The 18,328-nt window shown below is 45.5% G+C and overlaps 2 protein-coding genes across 12 annotated transcripts in view; one reads left to right on the forward strand and one right to left on the reverse strand.

Moving 5' to 3' along the window:
• ADCY7 (adenylate cyclase 7) overlaps window positions 1-8,927 on the forward strand; it is a 74,952-nt gene extending 66,025 nt beyond the window's left edge. For 7 of the 8 annotated variants that reach the window (XM_054248527.2, XM_054248526.2, XM_035282491.3 and 4 more), the window contains 8 exons: window positions 947-1,140; window positions 2,014-2,107; window positions 2,338-2,493; window positions 3,149-3,295; window positions 4,328-4,432; window positions 4,651-4,765; window positions 5,377-5,501; window positions 5,719-8,927. In XM_054248527.2, the coding sequence (XP_054104502.1) occupies window positions 947-1,140; window positions 2,014-2,107; window positions 2,338-2,493; window positions 3,149-3,295; window positions 4,328-4,432; window positions 4,651-4,765; window positions 5,377-5,501; window positions 5,719-5,865 (1,083 nt within the window). In that variant the 3' untranslated portion in view covers window positions 5,866-8,927. Of the gene's footprint in view, window positions 1-946; window positions 1,141-1,901; window positions 2,108-2,337; window positions 2,494-3,148; window positions 3,296-4,327; window positions 4,433-4,650; window positions 4,766-5,376; window positions 5,502-5,718 lie in introns of all 8 variants that reach the window. The other variant, XR_013530184.1, reaches the window with a different exon arrangement.
• Window positions 8,928-9,328: 401 nt separating this feature from the next.
• The window catches only part of BRD7 (bromodomain containing 7), a 40,720-nt gene continuing 31,720 nt past the window's right edge, over window positions 9,329-18,328 (reverse strand). Inside the window, exons 10-17 of one of the 4 annotated variants that reach the window (XM_008985847.5) lie at window positions 17,000-17,107; window positions 16,460-16,595; window positions 13,697-13,808; window positions 12,079-12,135; window positions 10,996-11,107; window positions 10,567-10,710; window positions 10,208-10,351; window positions 9,329-9,558 (exon numbers count right to left, since the gene is read on the reverse strand). In XM_008985847.5, the coding sequence (XP_008984095.4) occupies window positions 9,503-9,558; window positions 10,208-10,351; window positions 10,567-10,710; window positions 10,996-11,107; window positions 12,079-12,135; window positions 13,697-13,808; window positions 16,460-16,595; window positions 17,000-17,107 (869 nt within the window). In that variant the 3' untranslated portion in view covers window positions 9,329-9,502. Of the gene's footprint in view, window positions 9,559-10,207; window positions 10,352-10,566; window positions 10,711-10,995; window positions 11,111-12,078; window positions 12,136-13,696; window positions 13,809-16,459; window positions 16,596-16,999; window positions 17,108-18,328 lie in introns of all 4 variants that reach the window. The other 3 variants (XM_002760937.7, XM_008985850.5, XM_008985849.5) reach the window with 3 other exon arrangements.

Consider the following 18,328-nt stretch of genomic DNA (forward strand, 5'->3'; position numbering starts at 1 on the left):
GTTGGGACCCTCAAAGTATGGGTGCTGAGTCCCTGAGAGCACAGCATGTGGAGGCTGAGCCTGGCCTCTCCTACAGAGCTGGGAAAGCAGGGCCCAATGGGCAGAGTTGGGAGTGTGGAGCAGTCCAGGCCTGGGTAGGCAGGCTTGGTCTAGGCGTTGTGGGCAGGCAGGGAGTGAGGAGAGCATCTGCTGGCCTTGTCGGGGGCTCCCAGTCAGGGCACTTCCTCTGTGGCAGGCCTGTGGCTGTTTTATCCACGAGTATGTGCAACTCAGGAAGGTGCTTCATTAGGTGGTGGCGCCAGGACAGGCCTAGGCAGGCCGTGGGGCCTGGAGGGCCTCACAGACAGCAGCCTCTGCAGCTTCAGGGAGGGCGGTGCAGTGAGCTTGGCCCTAAAGGGAAGAAAGGTTCTGAGACAGGGGACAGGGGACGGTGTGGGAAAAAGCTGAGGCATGTGTTGGGGTTTTGGGTGGGTTGCCCTGGGGAGGGAGTAAGGGAGAACTGGGAGATGGAGCCAGGGGCAGGCTTGATCGACTGGGGGATTCAGGAATGCCAGGGTGAAGAGCGTGGTCTTTAGGATCTGGGGAGCTACAGCACCATCTTGAGCAGGGCAGAGGTGCTTTGAAAGGGCAAGCTCACAAAAACTCAGGGAGGCAGCTTGGATGCATGCATGTTCTAGCCTTGACGTTGACCATGGTCTGTCATATCCACGGCACCTGCATACTGTGTTTTTTTCCCTTTAAATGAACTCACTTCATATAAAACTACACAGTGTTGTGAAAACAACACAACACTGGAAACTCTTAGGTCTTGTTTTTTGCTGAGAAGGGAGGCAGCAAGGCGAGAGTGCGATGCTGAGGCAATGGGGGATGGGGCTCGGGTATGTGCTGGGCCTGAGGCGGTGGTGGGATGGCCCTGTCCTGAGTGACCCCCCCCACCCCCACCCAGTACTACACCTGCAGCTGCATCCTGGGCTTCATCGCCTGCTCCGTCTTCCTGCGGATGAGCCTGGAGCCAAAGGTTGTGCTGCTGACAGTGGCCCTGATAGCCTACCTGGTGCTCTTCAACCTCTCCCCGTGCTGGCAGTGGGACTGCTCCAGCCAAGGCCTGGGCAACCTCACCGAGCCCAACAGCACCACCAGGTGGGGCCCCACCCCTGTCCCCATCCCCATGGTGGCCTGTTCATCTGGTATCTGCTCACACCAAGGGGCTTCTGTGTTCATGGGGAGTGGGCACCTTTTGGGGTGGGGGTGGCAGATAGCCTGGCTTTCATCTCACAATAGGGACTGAGGCTTGCCCAGGTCCCAGATCTCCAGCGCTCAGAGCTGAGGAATTCAACTCACTGGCAGGTTCTTTAGGAAGTCCCTGGTCTGACAGAGGCCACAGCATCATCCTCTTTCCAGGCCAGTCTAGTGGTGGGGAAGGAGGGGGGCTGCAGCTCTATCTAGCTCTGTGCCTCTCAGGGCCACATCCTGGGTCTCAAGTTCTGAAAGGAGCAGTTGCTTCCGTCTCTTCCTGGACAGGTGGTGATACCTGAGGCTTGGGCAAGGCTGGGGTGTGTGGTTTTAGGGGCTCTGGGTCCCAACTGGATTAAGGAGAGGACCTGCCCCCTACCCCCCAAACAAAAAAGCTGGAAGCCTGGGGACCCAGAACAGAATCTGCCCCTGTGGGTCTTCCCTACACCTGCAGAATTCTTACGCAACCCATCCACCCCACCCTGCCTGCCACCGACCCTGGCTCACCAGGAGCTCTGGGCTCCCTCCGGGCCATCATGGCTGATTCTGGTCATCCAGGGGTGAGATATCAGAAGTCACCTCTGTGAGGGCTCCCCCACCTCCTGGCTCACCTCACCCCTCCTCCCTTTATAACCTGAAGTTGTCTTGTTTTCTACCCACCCCGTTAGAATCAATTTTCCCCTTTCACCCTGGGTACACGTGGCACCTGGAGAGCATGACTCCTTCGGTGGGTTGGGGCGGTGAGTGCTGGGAGTGACTCGGACCTCCCTTCACATCCAGCGGCACCCCTAGCTGTTCCTGGAGGGACCTGAAGACCATGATCAATTTCTACCTGGTCCTGTTCTACATCACCCTGCTCACGCTCTCCAGACAGGTATGGAGGCTACCCCTCCACCCCTGCCCCAGCTTGTCCTCACCTCCACCTGGAGATGAGGTGGGGTGGGCTTATGTGGAGGAGCAGAGACCAGAGTCCTGCCAGGAAAGTGCTGGTTCCCTGGCCAGAGGCTCCAAGGACGCCAGGAACAGACAGACCTGGCAGGAGATGCATGCCAGCCTGGCCCCGCTCGCCTGCAGACGGGGTACTTATGTACCCACCATTTGCAGATTGACTATTACTGCCGCCTGGACTGCCTATGGAAGAAGAAGTTCAAGAAGGAGCACGAGGAGTTTGAGACCATGGAGAACGTGAATCGCCTTCTTCTGGAGAACGTCCTGCCAGCCCATGTGGCCGCCCACTTCATTGGTGACAAGTTAAATGAGGTGTGCTGGGAAGGGGCAAAGCAGCAGAAGGTCCAGGCACAGTCTGTAGGGTTTAGGTGTGGAGCTGGCATCCTCAGGTCTTGGCCTCACCAGGATGCCCAGGTGATGTGTGGCATCAGCTGTGAGAGCACAGGCCTGGGGTCAGGAAACTGGGCTCGAGTGTGGTTGCAGACAAGGTACCTTGCTTTCCCAGGCCTTGGTCTTCACCTCTGTAAAACGGGCTGACAGCACTTCCCCATAGGATTGTGGTGAGGATAAAATGTGTGTTCAGGGGTTTGTGATCTGGACATTCTGTATTGATGAAAATGTCTATGCTTCCACCAGTTCTGGGTAGCAAGTTTTCTATATAGGAGACTGAGGCCCAGTGAGAACGCAGAACTCCCAGCTGCCACCTTCCACTACTGCAGAGGTTCTCACCCTGTGTGTACATGGAAACACCCAAGGTGCTTCTGTGAGCAAAACACCAACCAGAGCCTAATCCTCCCTGGCCACCCGATTCTGAATTGCTCTGTAACGGCAGCCAGATGAACCTCATGCAGCCCCCAGCCCAAACGCTGGGCTGGGCAGTTCAGTGTCATCTGCTCCTGAGGCCTTGCCACTCTTCCCCTCCCCTCAAGAGGTAACGTGGCGTAAGGGCTCGTTTCTTCCCATCTAGGACTGGTACCATCAGTCGTATGACTGCGTCTGTGTCATGTTTGCCTCTGTGCCAGACTTCAAAGTGTTCTACACAGAGTGCGACGTCAACAAAGAAGGTCTGGAGTGCCTCCGCCTGCTCAACGAGATCATTGCCGACTTTGATGAGGTACAGCCTCCAGCCCAGCCCTATGCGGTAGCCCCACCCGTGCTGAGGAGGGCAAGGCAGCAGTACCTGCCATCATAAACCCATTAAAAAATGCGACACAGAGCCGGGTGCAGTGGCTCACACCTGCAATCCCAGTACTTTGGGAGGTCAGTTGGGTGGATCACTTAAGGTCAGGAGTTTGAGACCAGCCTGCCCAACATGGTGAAACCTCATCTCTACTGAAAATACAAAAAATTAGTCAGGCTTGGTGGTACATGCCTGTAATCCCAGGTAGTTGGGAGGCTGGGGCAGGAGAATTGCTTGAACCTGGGATACGGAGGTTGTGCTTGGAAGGGGCTGGGTCGGGCCAAAGAGGTGGAAGGTTCAGGCGCAGTCCACAGGGTTTAGGTGTGGAGCTGGAGTACACACTGAGCTTGGCTTCCTCAGGTCTTGGCTTCATGGGGATGCCCAGGTGATGTGTGGCCTCGATCATACCACTGCACTCCAGCCTGGGCAACAAAGTGCAACTCTGTCTCAAACAACAACAACACTGCTTCCCTGTAATATATTCTGAAAATACATTACACAGAATATAAAGGGCACCCATTTCTTTTTCATTCTGTTTTATGCAGCAAATATTTCATTGGCACCTTCTCTGTGACGGGCAGCTTGCTTAGACTCAGGCCCTTTAGAAGAGCTTCATTTCCAGCTAAGCCCACACTATCAACCAAGCCGATTCAGAGGAAATCAGTTTGGGTTGCACTCTTGCTGGAGACAAAGAATCCACATTCCTGTGTAGCTAATGGTGTGTCTGCTCTGTGCAGACCCGGATGTAAGGGAAGAGGGAGAGTGGGGACGGAGAGGACAGGAAGAGCAGGAGCCACCAGGGGCCACACCCCTCACTGTGCTCAGCAGGCAGGGCAGAGTGAGACGTGTGCGAGAGGGGCGGGTGGAGGGAACCCCACACCCTTCCTGAGGAGTGGGGTCAGCCTGGCTGTGGCTGTGGAGTGGCGGGGCTGCTTTGCTGCTTCACTGCTTCCTTCTCACTGGCAGCTCCTGCTGAAGCCCAAGTTCAGTGGTGTGGAGAAGATCAAGACCATTGGCAGCACATACATGGCAGCTGCAGGGCTCAGCGTCACCTCGGGGCACGAGAACCAGGTACTTAAGCCGGAGAGGGGAAATTCAGCTGACTGTTCTCACTTAAAGGTGACCTGTCATCTTAAAGGGGTGCATCCTTGTCCCATCTTGAGGGAGGGGCGCAGATGCTTGCAAGGCTCAGCCAGGATTTTAGTGGTGGGGAATCCTCAACGAGAGGCATGCCAGTGCCCACTAGGTTGGGGGCTCTGGAGATGCAAGACCCGCACTCCATCCCGCAGGAGCTGGAGCGGCAGCATGCCCACATTGGTGTCATGGTGGAGTTCAGCATCGCCTTGATGAGCAAGCTGGACGGCATCAACAGGCACTCCTTCAACTCCTTCCGCCTCCGCGTTGGTGAGCCCGGGCTTGGGGGGTGGGTAGGCAGCCCCTGCCTCCAGGCCGGCCCACCCAGTCTGTGAGGCACAGCTGCACCTCAACATTATGAAAGGTTTTAGAAATCCCTCCTGTCTGACAAGCTCAGTAATTGGACAATTATTCTGACGTTTTGCATAAGCATATAGTTACCGTTGAGTTTTAATAATATTTACAGAAAATGGAGAACCTTGGTTCTCAAGTGATCCACTGTTTTGGTTCTCCCGTTTTCTGTAGTTACATATTATTGTCTGTGAATAGGCAAAATACAGAGAAAGAAGCAAAGTTACTAAACCTAACTAGCTGTGGGCTTGCGCTCAAAGCCAGACCCTTGTTAAAAGGCACATCAGCAGATACAAGTGTTAACATCAAACCCAGACTTGTGGCTTCTGAGTCTGAAAAAGAGCTGGCCAGGAAATGCCCTCCTCACACCCAAAGCCCGACTGCATCATGGTGACTCTGGGAAGCAACCTAGCCTTCACTCTAGTTTTGTCCCGAGTCCTGTGCTGGGGGATGAATTCTCTGGCCTTCCCTGAGGGCAGAAGCCTGAGGCTTTGCCTGAATGCTTGGCCAACTGTAAACATCATCTTCAGGTATAAACCATGGGCCTGTGATTGCTGGAGTGATAGGGGCCCGAAAACCTCAGTATGACATCTGGGGAAACACGGTCAACGTGGCCAGCCGAATGGAGAGCACTGGAGAACTTGGGAAAATCCAGGTAAAGACCCATCGGGGAAGCAGGTGACTGAGGGGAAAAGATCTTCCCCAGAGGTGAGGGAACTTGGGCTTAAGAGCTCCTGTCCCACCCGGCAGCCATGGTTCTAGCTATCACATTCTCCAGGGAAGGCAGACTGCATGCCTGGCCAGTCTATCTGCCCCTACCACGACAGGTGTTCTTCCCACCTCTGAAGACACAGGTCTCTCTTCCTTTTCAGGTTACTGAGGAGACCTGCACCATCCTCCAGGGCCTCGGGTACTCATGTGAATGCCGTGGCCTGATCAACGTCAAAGGCAAAGGCGAGCTGAGGACTTATTTTGTCTGTACGGACACTGCCAAGTTTCAGGGGCTGGGGCTGAACTGAGGGCTCCTGCTGGATTCTGAGCAGTCTGGGAAGCCAATCTCCTTCCCTGAAGCAAGCCAGAAGACTCCGCCCCATGCCAATCCCAAAGGCACTCAGAGGGTGTGGTTACCTCCTGGCAGATGGCTGCGAATGTTGGCTTCTTTGGACCTGTGCTGGAGGATTTCTTAGACACATGCACCAGATTCTGGCTCGAAGCAGCCACTGAGCCATAATGCGCAGTGGCGACCAGAAACTCTGTGCCTGGTCTAACAGCTTCCAGTCTAGCTCTTAAGCCCACGTCCCCTCTTCCAGAAGAATGTTCACTGGTTCAGGGCTGAGATCTTTGTTCCCTGAGGTGCTACAGAGGCGACTTGAGCACATGATGAAAACAGATGCCCAACTTGGTGGCCTGTGAGCATGCACAAGTGAGGTGGTCTGTCTTTCTAGACAGCGAGGAGGAGTAAGCTGAGCTGTCTAGTATGGACTGGAGACTCCCTCTTCCTGGTGGGCCTGGCAATGAGAGTGTTTCTCACAGAGGCATTCTGGTAAAGGAAGCTGAAAGGGGTGTTTTACATCTGTAAACAGTTTCAAACAGTAGAGAGAAACACACCATAATTAGCACTGTTACTTTTTGCCTAGTCTGGCATGTTTGTTTAAAATGGATACATTAATGGGGGTTTTATCCTCTGAATGACTTTTTAGACACTAGACAAAATCTCTTCCCTCCAGTGTATTCTCTGCATTTTTAACCACTGACATGAAGCAGGACTACTGTCCAGCATCAGCTTATGGGGTCAGCCGGCTGTAGGGGTTGAGTCCTGAGGAATGTGGTCATGGCAAGAAGGGAGGGAGCAGTGGAGCCTTGGCTTTGAATGAGGCTGCTCGTGAGGCAAGTATTCTGGAGAGAGATGCCTAGAAAGTAAGATGCGGCCTTTCAGCTCTTCCTCAACTACTCACTCATCTTTGCTTTCTCCCCTGCCATCCTTCAACTGTATCTTACTTTTCTTACTGGAAAGGAATGGAGTCTGTTTAGAAATAACTTGGACAACCTGTGGATGAGTCTTTCCTTTAGTCTTCAGAGCTAACTCTGGAGAGCTTCCAAACTAGAAGGACCTACTCAGCATGGGTACGTGCAGAGGCTCCTGGATCTGGGAAGCCAGCCCCTCACAAATGCTGAGCTGTTTTGTTCTGAAACGACATGAGTCAAGGCAAATGCAAAAAGCCAGGTTTTTGGGATGTGTCTTACTGGGCTTCAAACTCCCCAAGGAACTAAAAGTAAACCTAAGGGTTTCAGGGTGAGAAATAACCAAACTGCCTGTGCCTTTTTCCGAACGGACTTCGTAACCAGAAGTCTTAACCAGTGGCCTCATCGCCAGAGCATCTCTAGGATTTCTAATGCACTCAATTTCCTTACATAGCAGGGATTCTTAGCTAGAAGTTACCATAACTCCCTGAAGTTATACAGAAAGTCTTGCATACAGGAGCCTTTACAAGATTATACAGGGTTGCAGACTGGGTAGACTGACCAGACTTGGGGTCCTGGGATGAGCTACCTTCTGGTTGCAAATTAGAGTACAGCCAAGTTGGGGGGTGGCAGTGGAGGGGATGAAAATCGAACCTGCCAACCTGTGCTGTGTATGTGTGGCTTTATCAGCCCGAGGAAGGGCAGGCATATTCTAATTTGCACAAAGGTGCTGGGAGGACTAGTTGTAGCTCTGATGTGTTGCATGTAACTGGAATCAGTATGAATGCAAGAACTTGCTGTATAAAGGAATTCCATGGCAACAGTGCTGGCAAGGGCAGTAAGCCTCGCTTAAGCTGCCTTTTTTACACACCAGCTTTTCACATGAAGGGCTGGTTTCATCTGAATACTGTACTGAAATCTGTGCTCTTAAGATCTCGCAGTGACCAGGGCTGCCTGGTGGGGGATCTCCTGGGAAGTCGGGAAGCTTTCTGTTGCTAATACAACATGGAAACACATCAGTGCACTAGGCCTCTCTGAGGTCAGCATATCTGTACTCTTGCAATATTTAAGTTGCTTTTTTCTTCAATAACAAAAACCCCAGTTGAGAGTTTAACAAGTAACTGACTACCATTCATGCATTTTTATTTCCAATTAAAGCACTTATGCTCAGATAATAATAGTTTGTAAGTTTTTAGTTTTCAGCGTTCAGATTATAGAGTATAACTGACCATAAAAATCACCTGCAAGTATTTTCTTGTTATGAACCTGTTTTTAAATTACCAAGTAATTTATTTACTGGTGTCATTTTGTTTCATGACAGAAATAAGTACCTGTTCTAACAGTGACCTTCTCTTTATGGGTCAAGGACTTCCTTACAATTTCTCCTGAGTTAACTGGTGAAAAGAATACCTGAAATTTTCTGGCTTGAGAAAATTTCCTAACAGAAGAGAAGATAACCACTGTATACTCTGTGTATATAATAGGTCAATGTAAAGAAATATGATTTGAGGTGGTGCATGCAAATAACTAGGGTTTTTTCTGTATATTGAATGTTTATATAGATCTGTAACATTTGTTTCAAAATGCTGTTTCATTTTTATAAAGTACCAGTGTTTAGCTGTTTTTTATACATTAAATTAGCAATTTGGTTAACTCGAATGTCCTAAGGTATTTTAAATTTAAATATTTTCTTGGTCCTCAGGAACTCACTACAAATTAAAAGTAGACTCTGAAATGACTTGAAAATTTGACTCGTTTAGCATAAGATTTTAAGTCTTTTGAGGGAATTTTCCTTTTCCTTGCTTGTTCTTCCTAAATATTAATTTTCAAAGTCAGGAAAATGGAAATCAAATGGCTTCCTACCTGGGTGATTTTTAGAAGGACTGTATAAGGGCCTTAATTTGTTCACTGAACAAGGCTATCGCCAAGCCTATCTCCATCCTGATTTTTTTCCCTTGCTTATTTTATATAACAGGTTCTATACTGAACCAGATTCAGAAAAATCACCATTTATCTCAGCTTGCTGGTATGTTTTGTGGTCTCCTAAAGAGTTCAACTGCTTGGGTACAAACCTTTGTATTTCAGATAAACAGTAAATACAAATGTAAACTTCTGGTAATCTGGTAATTCCCTGATGTTGATCTTATTTGGGTTATTACTTTGCTATAGTACTAAGTAATTGTTTAAAAAATGGGGGTGTGAGGGAGAACACTAGCCATGTGACAGTGCTATAAAACTCCCAGTGTGCTTTTGGCGGGGCGGCGGGGAGGGGAGATGCCTAATTACCCACACAGGGGCAGAACCACACTAGTAAATTCTAAAATTATTTTAAACATGTTTGTATAATGGAAAAATCTCACTGGATGGGGCCATTTTAAGAACGTTTCTTAGTGATGGTCCTGTCTGTGAAGGAAGAAGCATGGGCAGGCCCTATTTTTAAAGAATGCTGCCCAGGTATGGCAACAGTCCCAAGCACATTCCTTCCCTACAAGGGCTTTTTGTATATATCACCAAGATGAGTCCCAGGTCCAACTTTATTACCTAATACAAGTCCAACCTCTGGAACATTAAAATTCACTGTTCCAAAGTTTAATTAAAAACACAATTTACAAATATTTTATATCATCTGAAAAGTATTTCTAAGTTAAGAATGAAAAAGTATGTACATAATATATAATCAAATACCAGGCAGCCTCAACTCCCATCAGGTCCACACTCAGCAACATCCATCTTTTTAGGTTCTTCAATATCTGAAAGAAAAAGATACCACTTAATTCAGCATTTATTTTTTAACCTTTTAATTAAAAAGGGGACATGAAGGTCAAGCTGCCATCCAGAAGTATAATGAGAGCCCCTCTTTACCACATCCAAGGCTGAAGACTAGGTGCATTATCAGGTTATCACTGGCTTTTCCTGCACACATGAAATCTTTATTAATTCTTTAGACAAGATGGAAAGAAAACTAAGAGTAATTTTATACATTAAAAACAGACAAAATCTTTCAAGTGTTATTTGAAAAGAGAAGACTAATGTTCCTTTCACAGTTGGCTCTTCTTATCCATGTGTTCCACATCTGCAGATTCAACCAATTGTCTATCAAAAAATACTTGGGGAAAAAACCCAATTAAAGACTACAATGAAAAAAGATACAAAAAACACAGTATATTAACTGCATTATATTAAGTATATAAGTAATCTAGAGATGATTTAAAGTATACAGGAGGTTATGCATAGGGTATATGCAAATACATTTTGTTATGATCTTGAGCAGCTACAGATTTTGGTATCCTTGTGGGGCAGATACCAAATCCTGGGGCCTGGAACGAATCCCAGACAGATACTAAGGGATGACTGTAGTCACAACAACTTTCCACTCTCCCAGAGAAACAGGGCAGGTACCTTCTGTCAAATCCACGAAGTTGTTTTCCACGATGGGTGAAGGAATGGAAATCCCCATTGCTTTCCGAACTCCATACGTGCTTACGATATCACCTGGAGTTACTTGCTGTGCAAGTTCTTTAAGATTATTGGTCACTTGTTCAGCTAAAAAGAAAAACAAAGATAGTTCCAGGTACTGAAACATGATTCCTTTAGATAATTTTCGGGCATCCCAAAGAACAGTAAATGCATAAAATGTAAAAAATAAACTGTCCCTGGGATTGACATCAGCATTACTCTATAGTGCTATCGCCACTGTACTCAGAAGTTTTTTCTTTGAAGCTTCCCCTGACTCTCCTCTTACAGGAGGCAAAACATACCAAGATGCATTTCTCTGTATGAAGGACCCAAGAGACAGATCATGTTGGGAGGAGGTCTGGTGCTCAAACGTTCATTCTGGGCTTCCTGGAGCTCCCTGAGCAATCTGGTGGTCTCATCAAGTTTCTTCTGGAATACTTCAGCTTCTGTGTGAGAAGAAAAAGAACACACTGAAGAAAGCAGACACACTTGTGTTTGATCTTGTGTAGTAAACTGACTCCTAGGCTCCACAGCTTTGCTAATTATTGGTTAGCTTTCTCCCTTCAAAAGAGTAATCCCCTTCAAATGAAATCAACACACCATAACCATTCATTTAATTTAGTGAGCCAAGATCTTCCTGTGGTGAATGGCTATGTTAATCTGTACTTATGAGACATTAAGTCTTGACCGCCTACATCATGCAGTATTTCAAAGCCTCTGGAGACACTCACCTTCAGAGTCAAAAACTTCAACTGGAATGCCAAAGTTTGTCACTGCTTTCAGTGCTATGAGCCTGTCTTGAGTACTGGAGTCCAAACACCCTACTGGCTCTATTTCTGTAATCTGCTTCAAAAGGAAAAACAGGCAATTATTGGAGCTTGCTAAACCATGACAGTACTAACTAGAAATTACTAAGATGGTGTGTGTTTACAGGCAAAGTTATTCTACCTATTTACTTTGGTGTCCTAATTCTGATGCTTAAAGAAAATGAAGTTCGAGAACACTCTTTTAAAATGCTATTCCCAAATCTTGGCACAAACAAGTATTCAATAAATCCATACTTCTGTGTAATGTAATGATGTATCTTATACAATTTATATCATTTGTTTAGTATGGCAACTATTCTAAAGATGAAGTAGTAAGAGCCTTGTTGCTGCCTAAACTGTGAAAGGCTTTTGGTGATGACAAGGCCTTGTGTTTTCCAGACTCAAAGACTATTTCAGCCCATCCAGTCCATATACTTGCATTCCTATTGATATACCTTGTGGGTCTTCTCCAGGCCTCCAAACTAGGCTGTCAGTATTGCATGAAAGAAACAACATCTTAGAAAAGATGGCGTTGGCCAGGCACAGTGGCTCACTCCTATAATCCCAGCACTTTGGGAGGCTTAGGTGGGCAGATCACCTGAGGTCAGGAGTTTGAAACCAGCCTGGCCAACATGGTGAAACCCTGTCTCTACTAAAAACAGAAAAAACCAGCTCGGCGTGGTGGCAGGCGCCAATAGATCAACCCAGATTATTAAGCAACCAAAAGAGAATGGTTCCATTTATACTATAGTATGGCTTTCCAACTCCACCAATCTGAACGCCTGATTTCTCTACCTACATATGGGCTCAAAACTTGTGGACAGAAACTGTGTAACTGTACAACTTGGCACTGGTATGCATTTATGGTCTGCCATTTCAGCTGGGCCCTCAAAACTCTACTCACTCATTTTTTACTTCTTACCCAACGGCCCTTCCCATTCTCAAGATTTCTCTTATTCCTCTTGTTCTCCATTTAAATATTTCTCATAAAGCGTAAAATACAATCACCTCCATTTCTTTTGCTGTGTCAAGTGTCCTAGTATGGCCTTCATCTTCAGGCGATGACTATAAGGATAAAGAAAAACAGCTTTTTAGGAAAACACGTGAAGGCAAATATCAAGGAAAAGAGAAAACTGTCAGGAGTTTCTTGGCAAGAGAAAACAAATAAAAATATGCACTACTGGAATATAATTTTTCAGGCCAAAATGACTAAATACAATTATTAGCATTTTGAGAATATTCTGTGAGCTAGGGTACTTATTATTGGTGATGTTAAGATATTTCCATGCCTGATCAAAAGCTATATACATGTTTAAGAAGGTATTTGATAAATAGCATATAAATACATAAATGGTGTCTGTTTTCATCAGAAAAATCCCCGACAAGAAGGAGTTCTAAGGATTACTGTGCATGAAGAGAGCAATATTTTCAGATAGCAGAGGATTACTGTAAAATAATCAAATGCTACAGAGAATGTGAAAGTTTCTCAATTTTGTTCTTTAGAGATAATGCACACAGGAACAAGAGACAAATATATCATGGACATCAATCAATGATGCCATCTTTCTTTGAAAGGTTGTGTTGTGAATTAACAAATTCCCAATTTCTAAAAATTATAAACAATATATGTATGTAACTTTTGATTTTTTCTAGAATAAATTATGAGAAAAGGAACTGTTATACTGAAGGACAGAGACACTTAACATTTTGAAAACATTTTGCCATATTCATCCAAATGAAAAATATTCAATTTTAGTCACACTATTAATTCATTCAGATTAACTGATGGGAAGGATATGGTTAAAAAAAAAAAAAAGTTTTTTAAGATGTTTCATTTTTTAGGCAGTGTGACAAAAGCGGTCCAAGTGTAAATACTTTACAGCAGTCTTCGTGGAGCCTGACCGAGGCACTGACCTTGGCTCTGTTGATAGCTCACCCAGCAACCATATGTGCAGATGTGAGCAGGTACCAGCACTACAGTTGCAGTCACCATTAAGAGTTATACCTCCAAGAGACACAGGGTTCCTCTAACTATGGTGACAGGAACATTCTAGAGATCAACTCTTTTTTATTTTTAAATGGCCCAAGGGACCCAGAGAGATCAACTCGGTAGGAGCATTTTCTGGTTCTAATCCTTGAGCCAAAACGGAATGATTCCAGATTATGAGCTATCTCCAACTGAACTAGAGATCGCTTACAAGTGTTAAAGAGCAATGAGGAAGCTTTTTACTTTTAAACTTGAGGTTCCTCCTGACGTGCTATTACTGCATAAGGAAAGGCCATTCCCTATCATTTTAGCCAACTTAGTTTCAGGCCAGTGAGCAAAACTTTCTTTTTTCATTAGGGGACACAACACCCACTGACTTCTGAGTTGTAAACCCCCTTTTTGAGTAGTACAGTCCCAAGATTAGGAGATAAGGATGATGCTCAGGCCCTCACAGATCCTGGTAGCTAAGTTCCTCCTTTCTGTTCATTGTCCACCCATAGTCTCCACCCGGGCTGGGCTGTCTTTCAGGGCTACGGAATACAGCTGTCATACTGGTTAATCCCATGGTTTCATTACACTGAATGACTAACGCTTGAGAGTCGATAATAAATTACCCTGTTTTGTTAGCAGTGTTCTTACCATCTCCAACTCTTGTAGAGTCCTGGAATGCCCTCCTTTTGTCAAAACATCCAGTAAACTATCTGCCATGACATATGGATAATCTTGGCATGTGGCCAAAAACTCATGGATGCTGAAAGAGAGTTAGGAAAGTCTCACATAAATCACCTTCACTAGCTTTAGCCTCCTATCAGAGCCAATTGTTTCCAATAGATGCTCTCGGTTATACATCATGATGTCAAATTTCTGCCTAGACATAACATGGTATCTACATATTAATTAGCAATAACATCATCATGAGAGAATTAATATCAAGAACAAAGTGAAAATGAAATGCTCCAAAGAAAACTGAGACCTCAAGTGACAGGGGCACAGGCATAGTCCCTGGATCTTCTGCTCCCTGCCCCTTCATTTCTTGCCTACAGTGATCGCCTTCATCTCAGGACTTTTACGTACGATCAAAAGTTCTCAAAAGTTACACCTCCAGTTTGGACCACACCCTTTGGAGTTCCACATGGAAGTCTAACAGATATCTTAAGCTTAAAATATCCGTCTGGGCACAGTAGCTCATGCCTGTAATCCCAGAACTTTGGGGATCTGAGGTGGGCGGATGACAGGGTTGGGAGATTGAGACCATCGTGGCCAACATGATGGAACCCCGTCTCTACTAAAAATACAAAAAAATTAACTGGGTGTGGTGGCGTTTGCCTGTAGTCGCAGCTACTTGGGAGGCGGAGGCAGGAGAATCCCTTGAACCTGGGAGGCAGAGGTTGCAGTGAGCCAAGACTGTGCCACTGCACTCCAGCCTGGAGACAGAAGAAGACTCTATCTCAAAAAAAAAAAAAAAATTCAAAACTAGAATGCTACATCTTCCCCCTTAAGTAATGTTCCAAAGTCTCCCCCTTCTTAGTAAATAGCAACTGCAGCCTTCTAGGTTCAGTTTACAAACCCTGGAGTCAGCCTCGACTTCTCTCTCATACCCCACTTTGATCAGTAAAGAAATACTACTGGCTGATGACTGAGTCCTCTCAGCACCTCACCTGCTACTCCCCCAGTCCATTTCTCATCTCCCAACATCTGCCCTTGCATCTCTACAGTCTATTCTCCAAGAGTAGCTAGGGTGATCCTTTAAACATGATAAGCTGGACTGGGTCACTCTTCTCACAATACACCAGTAGTGTCCATCTCACTGAGAATGAAATTCCAAGGCCTTACAAAGACCCACTCTCACTGAAGCCCTCCCTAGCCATGTGCCTGCATTCTTCTGCTTCTTCCTGCTGTTCCTCAAGAGTGTTGGGAAGCCTCCCACTCAGGCCCTATGCACAGCTCCTGCACTGCCTGAAACACTCTATCAGGTGAGAGCACTGCTTGCTTCCTCATGTCCTTCAGTTTTTGCTCAACTCTCCCTTTTGTAACAGACATTCCTGACTGATTTAAGAATGTACCCTCTCCCAGCCCCAGCACTACTCTCTCCTCCTCTGGTGCTTCACCTTTCTCCAAAGCACCTGTCATCATTTGACGGGAGGACGTGGGCCTTTGCCAGTGTTGCTTCCCTGTACAATCCCTGTTTGTGGAATGCATAAATGCATAATCCAGAAAGAAGTCATTCAAACTGATGAGGTCTAAAAGATTAAATGGCTTGATCTGAAACTACAGTCAACTGATTTAAGGACCCCTACCTTATAAAAAAGCAACCAAACTATACGTCCTAATGTACAGATTTCCCCTGTGTCAGAAAAGCAGGGGACTGGTGAATCTACAGGGTACATTTCTTATACATAATGAAAATTAACAAGGTACTACTGCTAAGAAGGAATAATATTCAGTAACCTATCGAATAATATCCAGTAACCTATTTGCTATAACCCAAGCTCAGTGTCCTATCCTGAGCCAGAATTCTGCTAAGTCAGGATCAACTTCGTTATGTTGATGGGATCCAAACTCCTAAACAGGAACACAGAGATGATATTCCCACAGCAACATGCAACAAAGGATGGCTGAGTGTAATTGCAATAGTCTACATGGCAAGTGACTGGTCAAAAAGGCTTATATGTGGGCTGCCTATGGAACTGAGCCATCCTATCCTGCCTCCTATTTTGGGGAAATGCACTGTGGGTTCCCAAATTGGTCAAGTTCGGACCATAACTCACTGACATCCAACATGTTATAATAGAGCAGATAGTACGTGAACATTTTAAAGTAACAAGTTCCTAAACTTGAGGATCGACTGAGGTATACAGTATCTTTAAAAATATATTTTTCTAAGAATTAAAATATGGGGCCAGGCATAGTGGTGCATGCCTGTTATCCCAGCACTTTGGGAGGCTGAGGCAGGTGGATCAAGAGGTCAGGAGTTCAAGACCAGCCTGATCAATATGGTGAAACTCATCTCTACAAAAAATACAAAAAAAAAAAAAAATAGCTGTCCGTGGTGGTACATGCCTGTAGTCCCAGCTACTTGGGAGGCTGAGGCAGGAGAATCACTTGAATCTAGGAGCTGGAAGTTGCAGTGAGCTGAGATCCCGCCACTGCACTCCACCCTGGGTGACACAGCAAGACTCCATCCAAAAAAAAAATTAAAATACTGCAGATGCCAGTATCGAGGGAGACATGCTCTCTCTCCACTAAAGGATAACAGTAACTATGAATCCATCAATGTCAGCTAAAAAAAATTAGTGAACCCATTTTTTACCACTTAGCCAACTTTGTCAGTCTATCCACAAATCAAGTATGTACATTAATATTTTTAAACAAATGTAATCAGAATATTAACTGGAAACTCACCTGAAATCACTTGGAAGATCAGAGTCTTCCCCATAGGTTGAATAGATTAAATCAGAATCATCCTTGCTGATATTTGCGAATGTGGAGTCATAATGCGGTGCATAAGAACTGTAGGGCCCATAATTCAAATATAACACTGTTGAAAAAAATCAAATACTGTAACACTATTCTTTAACTTGTATGTCAATCTGTTTTCTTATTTTACTAAAAGATTATTTATTCCCTCCTAACTTTGCTACTTCATTGACTGGTTCGCAAATCTAAGATATTTTCTCCCAAACAGGTACTTGTACAGTTACTCTCAAGTGAATTCTTCCCCACAAGGGAGAGGGAGAGGAACGAGAAAGAACAAAACTCATTTTGAATACTAATACCCAATTTTCCAGTCTCTTCTAAAGTTAATGAAATAGCTAATTAATGTTGCAAAAATACCACCAAGATATTGGTGCCCACCTAGTGAATAAAGCATAACTGTGTTTCCTTTCCCTAATACCCCAAAACAGAGAAGAGAAAAAAGTGACTCCTATGCAGAAGCCTCACCTGGAGTGACTTTGTTTCTTTTATCCTCTTTGAACCCCTGCAAAGTATTCACTCCAGACTGAAGTCTTCCAGTTGTCATTCCCAGTCTCACAGGGCAGTAGCCTGGCTCTAAAACATAAAACTGAGCACAGTGAAGGAGGCTTATGTGGCCATGACCCATGGGGCCCTCTGCCATGTGACTCTGCACACACCACTGCATATCATCTGCACGACCGTGAAGGAGGCTGGGAAGCCCTTACTACATCCACTTTTAAGATAAGAAAATCAAAGCTCAGACAGGCAGAAATATAGCCAGGACCAAAACCGAGACCTGTTCATTACACTCTCCTGAAATTCTTAAAACCATGTACACTTCACTTAAAAAATGAGATTTTTATTAAAAACAAAAGCCACGAAAACTTTTAAAAGCAGCGGCTTTTAATGTTAAGACGAAAGGTAACCAGTACAAAGGTTAGTAAAAGAGGGAAAACACCTGCATTAAAGACAAAAGGGTTCTTAACACATGATGGATAAATGAGTGTCTATGAAAGGCATACTTTTAGTGCAACAAGAACAGGCGTTAGCCAGGAATGAATCCCTGTGATGAAACAGGGAATATGTAATATAGAGAAATCATGGGTAGGCACCTAAGGGGACCACAGAGGATGCTGTTAGGAGAAGATCTACCACAGTATCTAACAGAGGGACATCTGCTCTCCTGAAGAAGAGTCTGAGTTTGTGTCAGATGATCCACCTGCAATGGAGGCTACCGCTACCAGTGACCAGTGTGGTGAAGACACTGTCAAGCAACTGAACATCTAAATCAGATTTCCTCTTCTTCTCAGTGAACAGTTTAGAATTTGGTTTCCTAATGGGTACAGGTACTGGACATTGAAGCTGAGAAGATGAACAGGGAGGGTTGTCTTCTATCTTAAACCAGGACAGTGGCCCACAGAGGGAGCTGTGCACGTGGGGAGCCAAGTCAGCTTTGGTCATATTTGATTATGTCCCAGAAACTGGAAACCCAGGAAACCGGACTAAAGGCAGAGACCACACACTCGGCTTCACAAGCAGATCTTAAGGTGTCACCTCTATCAGTTAGCTGCATCTCCTAACACCAAATGTTCAGCACAGCTATAGAAGAAAGAGCAATGTTCTCAATCCTGTGGCGTTCTTTGACCTATGATCACATAAAATCCTACTACAAAAAGTTTGCATCAAAGTAAAAACTGAGTTTTGTTCTGAAAACAGCACTATCTCCTTTTTTCCTATTACTGTTCTCCTGGTTTACAGAGTATTAATAGTCCCCTTCTTTCCATCTTCAAATGCTCTTCTCTGCTTCAAGGTTTT

The sequence above is a fragment of the Callithrix jacchus genome, chromosome 20, assembly GCF_049354715.1.
Source record: "Callithrix jacchus isolate 240 chromosome 20, calJac240_pri, whole genome shotgun sequence".
NCBI lineage: Eukaryota > Metazoa > Chordata > Mammalia > Primates > Cebidae > Callithrix > Callithrix jacchus.